This window comes from Triticum urartu, chromosome 2A, assembly GCF_056163025.1.
Source record: "Triticum urartu cultivar PI428250 chromosome 2A, HENAU_Tu73, whole genome shotgun sequence".
Lineage (NCBI taxonomy): Eukaryota > Viridiplantae > Streptophyta > Magnoliopsida > Poales > Poaceae > Triticum > Triticum urartu.
This window is the reverse complement of record NC_141874.1, coordinates 587,191,910-587,199,465: the sequence shown is the minus strand read 5'-3', so window position 1 is coordinate 587,199,465 and position 7,556 is coordinate 587,191,910. Positions and strand designations below refer to the sequence as shown.

Here is a 7,556-nt window from a genome sequence, read left to right as displayed (position 1 = left end):
CGACCATTTCATTGTTGCACCGTTGACATGCAACAATAACAAACAACAAATGATCATCCGAAGGCTCACCGTCAAGAGCTTGTCAAACATGACATGGAGTATTACTTAAACATATCCGTTATTTGGATGGAAACGCCGGAGCATCATCAAGGGGGTTGGATCATGATTAGGATGACGTGATTAGGTTGAATCTTGCAGCAACCAAAGCCATGTTAATCGCTTACAGTAAAAGCGATGTTTGGATGCCTTCAAGTACGCAAATTCCTCTTCTTTGCGAAGGACATGAATCCATACAGGCCAGTTGGAGTACGCTACGCTGTAGAGCCGCCAGCTGAAGCATGAGCCACGAAGACGCAAAATCAGAGCACCGCCAGGGCGGCAACAAAGTACTCCACTAGGAAGGAGTACTCGGCAGCAAACTCCTTTTTTATAGACGAAATTCCATTATTTCAGTACAGCACGAACAAGCAACACACTGATAACTCCACTCGTCAATCATTATCCGCGATTAAATTTTCTAGCTAAAAAAGATCATCATCCTGCACGTTGCTTGCACTCCTTGATCTGTCCATAACCGGCCCAGTGAGACCCAGCAGCCGGCCAGCCAAGCCAAGCTTTCGCCAATGGTCGCCGTCTTCAACAAGGACGTCCTCAGCTGGTACCTCATCACGCTCAAGCTCAAGGAGACCGTCGACGCCAACCTCAACAAGTCCCCGTCGCCGTCGCCGCACTGGCAGGCGCTCCCCCGCAGCCTGCTCGTCGCCAACGGCACGCCGGGGGCAGCGGAGACGTTGACGCGCCAGGACCGGGACCAGCAGGCCGCGGCCCCGGCGCAGTCGTCGCCGGCGCACCGCCCCAAGCCGCAGGACCCGGAATGGGTGGTGACCATCCGCGGGAAGCTGGCGCAGGCGCGCGCGGAGGAGGCGGCGTGCCCGTGGGCGCGGCTCTCCGTGTACCGCGTGCCCAAGTCGCTCCGCGAGGGCGACGAGCGCGCCTACATGCCGCAGGTGGTGTCCATCGGCCCGCTCCACGCCGGCAAGCGGCGGCTGCGCGAGATGGAGCGCCACAAGTGGCGCGCGCTGCACCACGTGCTCAAACGCACGGGCCACGACGTCACCGCCTACCTCGACGCGCTGCGGCCCATGGAGGAGCGGGTGCGGTCCTGCTACGACGGCCGCGTCGCATGGATGCCGGCCAACGACTTCGCGCAGTGCCTGGTGCTGGACGGGACCTTCGTGCTGGAGCTGTTCCGCGGCGCGCTGGACGGCGCCAAGGGGTTCGTGGACGACCTGGGCTACTCGCGGCACGACCCCGTCTTCGCCATGCGCGGCGCCATGCACGCCATCCGTAGCGACATGATCCTGCTGGAGAACCAGATACCGCTGTTCGTGCTGGACCTGCTGCTCGGGATCCAGCTGGGCCACCCGGAGCAGACGGGGGCCGTGGCCAGCCTCGCCGTGCGCTTCTTCGACCCGCTGATGCCGACGGACACGCCGCTGCACCGGAAGGACCGGTTCAAGCTTGAGTCCTCCGTGGACGCCGACGCGGCGGCCGCGGCGGCGTTCGACCCGCTGTCAAACCCGATGCTGCACTGCCTGGACGTGTTCCGGCGCAGCCTCCTCCGCGCAGGGATGCAGCCCACCCCGCCGCCGGCGGCACGGCTGTGGCTGAAGAAGTGGTCGGGGCTGCGGCGCGTGGCCGACAAGCGGCGGCAGCAGTTCGTGCACTGCGTGTCGGAGCTCCGTGAAGCCGGCATCCGGTGCCGGCGGCGGCGCAACACGGACCGGTTCTGGGACATCCGGTTCGACAAGGGGGTGCTCCACATCCCGCGGATCCTGATCCACGACGGAAGCAAGGCGCTGTTCCTGAACCTGATCGCGTTCGAGCAGTGCCACATGGACATCGCGACGCCGGGCGGGAACAACATCACCTCCTACGCCATCTTCATGGACAACCTGATAAACTCGGCGGAGGACGTCAAGTACCTGCACGACCGGGGCATCATCGAGCACTGGCTGGGCAGCGACGGCGAGGTGGCGGAGCTGTTCAACCGGCTGTGCCTGGAGGTGGTGTTCGACATCAACGACAGCTACCTCTCCGGGCTGTCGGACCAGGTGAACCGGTACTACGACCACAAGTGGAGCACCTGGGTGGCCAGCCTGCAGCACAACTACTTCACCAACCCGTGGGCCATCGTCTCCGTCGTCGCCGGCGTCTTCCTCCTGCTGCTCACCATGATGCAGACCTTCTACAGCGCATACAGCTACTATCGACCGCCCGCCTAGCCTTAGCTCCAGCTCCAGCTCCAGCCACCAGCAGGTGGATTGGTTCACTGTTCGACATTTTTTCTTTTCTTTTTTGTTGCTTGCGTTGCAGTTTTGATTGATTGATTGGTTGGTTCTCTTGTCAAGGAAGAACTCTTCTCCCCCCTTTGAGTTGCATCCTGTTAATATACGTACTCGATTCTGGTGGGAGAAGCATTTTTGTGGCAAAAATAAGCAAATGCATTGTATTAATCGTCTGTTCTTGGGACATCTTGAGGGGTTTGAGCATTTGCAAGGTCAAATGCTAGTCTTGTTTAGGCTTGATTCTAAGGTTTTCCACACGTGGAAGGAAGAAGGCCCCAAGTTTTCCGTCCTTCCACGTCTCAGTTACATGTGGGCATATATAAATCTTTTCTTATCTAGATGTAGATCAGCAACACGCGCGGATGCGCCAATCTCCGTATTTTCTTTTGAAGAGAAGATAACGACACTATGATTCGTACGATGCTTCTACTCTACAGTAGTCGTCAGGATCCATCCTCGGCCCCTAGCGTGCAGCATTGGAGCCACAAGGCTTTCATTCACACAGCCATGGAATGGAAGCGCCCAGACGGGTCCTTTTTTCCTTTTGATACCAATTCAATTCTTCCAGTGAGCAGCATCGATGCTCTCCCCTAAGAAAAAATACAATTGATTAAATAAAAAAACAGAACAGCATCGATGCATATGCTCTAGTGCCATGCCTAATTCAGAGCATAAAGGGCATCATATACTACTATCAACTTGACAATGGCCCCAACATGTGCAAATGTTGTGCAAAAAGCCAAATGTCAGGGCAATCTTTCTTTTTTGGCAACAATATACTGTTTTCTGCAATCACCTTATCAGGCAAAAAGCCAAATGTCAGGACAATCCTTTTTCTTAGATGGTGTCAGGGCAATCTTGAAGGAACATGCGTACCATCTTTTTACAATTATAAAGAACACAAAGGCTGATTCGTACTTTGCAAAAAGATGAGCATTTCAAAGGCTAGGAACAAAGCCACAGCCCAACAAATAAATTTTTCGAGTACAAAAGTTCTACACGGCCACTATAGTACGAACGTACGATACAGCTCTAGTTACACGCTTCACATCAGCTGGTATGTATGTATGATACAGCTCTAGTACATAGCATCCGCTTCAAGACACATACAATGTGTCAATCGCGTGCAATTCAGTAGCTGCTTCTCTCATGTTCATTCGTTCGTTAGGATCCTGGCTTGCGCAAGAAAGTGCCACTTTCAGCAAGGACAGCAGACACCGGTGGACTTCGTTTTCTCCTTCCAGATTATCCTGAGAACAGTCTTGACATTCTTCTCGGACAGAAGCGTCAAGGATATCAAGTATCTGATCCGGAAAGTTCCTCTTGACAAAGTTCACGATGTCAAGCCCCTCGCAGAACATAGGGTCGGTCGGCCTTCTTCCTGTCAGCATCTCCAGCAGCACTATCCCAAAACTGTACACGTCTCCAGACGTCGATAGGTAGCCACCTCCCGCATACTCTGAACACCATGTAAAACGTTTAATAACATAAGTTCATGTAAACAACCGCTTCGTTGCATGCATTCAAATTTACAGCAAGAAACATATTGTTACCTGGAGCAATATATCCAATCGTGCCCCTCAGAGTTATTGTACCCATTGAACTCGAACCTCCAGCTGCCGCTGACTTGGATTTGATGTAGAACCTTGCGATGCCAAAGTCCCCCAAACGAGCTGTCATATCATAATCTAGGAGGATATTGCTGGGCTTCAAATCACAGTGAACAATAGGATTCTCACAGTCATGGTGTATATATTGCAATGCATCGGCTATATCAACAGCTATTTTCATTCTTTGAGAGAGGTCCAGTTGCTTTGGGGCTTTTCCATCTCCTGCCGGGTGCAGCCAAGTGTCCAGGTTGCCGTTGGGCATGAACTGGTAGACTAGAGCTTTGAAATCCCGGCCTTGGTTATCAATTGTTGAGCATGCAGTCAGAATTGGAAGAAGATTACGGTGCCGAATGTTTCTCAGTGCTTTACATTCTGAGATGAAACTTTTATCCGCGCCTTGCATGTCAAGGTCAAAAACTTTCACTGCCACAACCATCTGTTTTTGGTTTAGCTTTGCTCTGTACACTGAACCGCAGCTTCCTCTCCCAATCAAGTTAGATACTGTGAAGTTCTCAGTAGCCTGTGCTAGATCCTTATAAGATACTTTAGGGAATTGCTCATCGGAAGAAGGCAACGATAACTGCATCCTCAGCATCCTCTTTCTGAGAAGGGATAAGCAGACTACTAATATGAGTAACAAGATGCCTAATATAGGGACCAATACTCTCACCAAATAGTATTGCCATCTAGATCTTCTATGAGAAGCAGCGGGGCATGAAGGCATATGTAGGTCCAGCACACCTCCACAAAGCCACCAATTGCCTTTCAGGGAAATGGCTGTTGTATTTTTGAATATTCCTTCTACTGGTACTTCTCCTTCAAGATGATTGTCAGATAGATCCAACTGGGTGAGAAGTTGCAGTTTGCTTAGAGCAATTGGGATAGAGCCTGAGAGATTGTTATGTGAAAGGTTGAGCTCGATCAAGCTGTTCAGACTCCCTAGAAACATGGGAATGCTTCCCGAGAGGAAGTTCCGGTCCAATTTGATGGCTTGCGATTGCTGGCATGTGCGCAAAGTAGGTGGAATTTCCCCTGTAAGCTTGTTGGATGAAAGATCTAGATAGTTGAGTTGTTGAAGATTACTGATGTGAGGAATTTGGCCTTCTAGACTGTTGTGGGATAGCGCACATTGGGCAATTGTGGCTATACTAAAAAGCTCTTTTGGTATATTTTCTTGAAGATTGTTATAGCTGAGGTCTAAATACAAGAGTTGCTGAAGGTTTTCGAAACTTGATGGAATGGGACCGTGGAATTGATTATTTGCCAGAAACAGTTCTGACAGCTTGGAGTTATTGCCAATGGAAGTTGGAATCTGCCCGGTGAAATTGTTCTGTTGAAGATATAAACCTTGCAAATTAGCAAGATTTCCAACCCATCCATCAATCGGACCAGTCAAACTGTTCTCCTCCAGTCCTAGCTTAGTTAGTCTATGGAGATTTCCTATGCTTGACGGAACTAATCCATATAGCATATTCCTACCAAACACGAGGTTGTTAACATTAGACGAAAGGTTGCCAACAGAATTTGGCAAGTTTCCTTGTAGCCGATTTGCATAGAGTGAAAGCATCTCTAGAGAAGTGCAGTTGCTCAATGCATCCAAGAATTCCCAGCCCCAGCTGTCATTTGCTTCAAGACTGTTTGTGTCAAGACCTAGCTTACTGAGCTTCGGAAGTTTACCAAGAGAAGGTGGGACTCGTCCTCTAAACCCGTGATTATATGCTAAGTTTATCAGCTGTAGCTCGGATGCATTGCCTAATGAGTCAGGGATAAGACCTTCCAGCATGTTACCACCCAATGTAAGAAGTCGGAGGTTAGGGAGAGCATCACCCATGTTAGATGGTAGAGTACCAACTAGCATATTCAACTCCAGCGCCATTTGATTTAGCAGAGACAGATTAAAAATGGCCTTTGGGACTCTACCTGATAGCTTGTTTTCACCAAGGAGTAAGTTTGACATCTTGGACAACTTCCCAAACTCATCAGGAATGCCTCCCTCTAACCGGTTATACATCAGAATAACATGTTCTAGAGAAGTGATATTGCCAAGGCCTGGTGGAATGACCCCGGTAAGATCATTATAAGAAAGCCACAAGCGTGTCAGGTTGGAGAGAAGGGATATTTCTGCGGGAATTTCACCCACCAATAAGTTTCTTGAGAGGTCTAACGCCCTCAAGTTGGAGCAGTTTGTGAGCGTCACTGGAATAATCCCTTGTAGCGAGTTGTGACTCAGGTCAAGAAACTCCAGCTCTCGCAGCCGGCCAAGATGTGGTATCTGACCAGAGAACTTGCTTCTGGAAAGGTTAAGATAAGTAAGATATGACATGTTTCCAAGGGAAGGAGAGATTTCCCCGACAAAACTCTGCTCAGACAGGTCCAGCTCTGCAACACGCTCATGCTCTGTGAGGCTGCACTTCACACCCTGCCAGTTGCAGAAGTGAATGCTGGTGTTCCATGTGCTCAAGAGCCCTTTCGGATCTTCGGTGATTGCGCGCTTGAAATCAAGAAGCGACAGCATATCTGTATCGTTCCCATGGAGGACGGCGCAAATGACGCTTCCAGATCCATGAGACAATAACAACAGTGCCCATGCTACGAGCACGAAGAGCTTCATGACATAGCTTTTTCGCTCCCTCACTATTTCATGATGCAAAACCGGAGTTTAAATGCACCTGATTCACATGTAAAAGATCTGAATGAAGCGAAAAGTACGATGTATGAAAGGAAGTAGTGCACGAAATATTCATAGATGGAAGAAGCAGTGCACCTACCTCTAGTCTTCAGAAGCACAGCATATCACAGGAGACAGGACCATGTCTAATATTGGTTTAGGTGGAGATGAGTGCTGTAGTTTGCCCTTCTGAGAGGGATTAAGTAGCAATAGAGACGGCGTTAGCGTTACGCAGCATTAAACATATCTAATTGCCGCGCACACGTTGACACTTGACACCTTTAATTGCTTTTAAAAATATGCTCTAGTGCTGAATCGCCGGCCGCCCTACTTTGTTTTTAGCAAATTCAGTCTTGTATGCACACTTAGCAGGTATCCCCGTTCTTTGTCGCTTTTACACCTTGTTTGGAACTATTCAAGCTTCTTAATTGTACAGGCTGATGCGGTGCCGTATATAGTTCTAAATAAGGGTTTAACAAGTGCAGCGTCAGTACTCTAAGCATCTGAAGTACCGTGTTTTTAGCATATGTTATCATATAATATTGACCTCTTGAAGAGCTCAGAGCTTTGTACAATGCGCATGGTTGGTGGTAGCCATGACGGGAATTCCCCAACTTTCAGCTCGAATTTAACAAGCTTTCAGTTTCAGCTAATATATAATGCAGACTTTTCAACTAGATTTGTAAGAGGAAAAATCGCACCTCGGAGTTTAGGGCGCGGCGCCCTCGCCGCCGACGGAGAAGACAGCGGAGGGGGAGCAGGACGTGCCATAGGGGAGGGAGGCGCGGGAGTGGCGGTGCCGCGCCTGGCCTTGGGGCCTTGGGGGTAATAGCGGCGGCGGTGTTGCTAGGGTTCGGCTGGACGGCCTGAGGCAGGCCGCAGGCGTGGGTAGCTGCTGCTGGTTCTGTGACGCAACTAGTAGCTGATTTT

General features: G+C 50.2%; 2 protein-coding genes across 4 annotated transcripts; one reads left to right on the top strand and one right to left on the bottom strand.

The window, feature by feature from the left end:
* Positions 1-360: 360 nt before the first annotated feature.
* LOC125538908 (UPF0481 protein At3g47200) lies at positions 361-2,581 on the top strand. Its single transcript, XM_048702230.2, has one exon. The coding sequence runs from the start codon at positions 624-626 to the stop codon at positions 2,283-2,285; it is 1,662 nt and encodes a 553-aa protein (XP_048558187.2). The 5' UTR covers positions 361-623; the 3' UTR covers positions 2,286-2,581.
* A 682-nt stretch (positions 2,582-3,263) lies between these two features.
* LOC125538907 (LRR receptor-like serine/threonine-protein kinase EFR) lies at positions 3,264-7,556 on the bottom strand. 3 transcript variants are annotated; one of them, XM_048702228.2, is made up of 4 exons: positions 7,328-7,556; positions 6,727-6,815; positions 3,902-6,627; positions 3,264-3,807 (listed from the first exon to the last, which is right to left on the bottom strand). In XM_048702228.2, exons 3-4 carry the CDS (start codon positions 6,567-6,569, stop codon positions 3,446-3,448), a joined length of 3,030 nt encoding a protein of 1,009 aa, XP_048558185.2. In that variant the 5' UTR covers positions 6,570-6,627; positions 6,727-6,815; positions 7,328-7,556; the 3' UTR covers positions 3,264-3,445. The 3 variants fall into 3 exon arrangements, with proteins under 3 accessions (XP_048558185.2, XP_087400561.1, XP_048558186.2); XM_087544435.1 differs by having other exon boundaries at positions 6,727-7,556; XM_048702229.2 differs by lacking the exon at positions 6,727-6,815.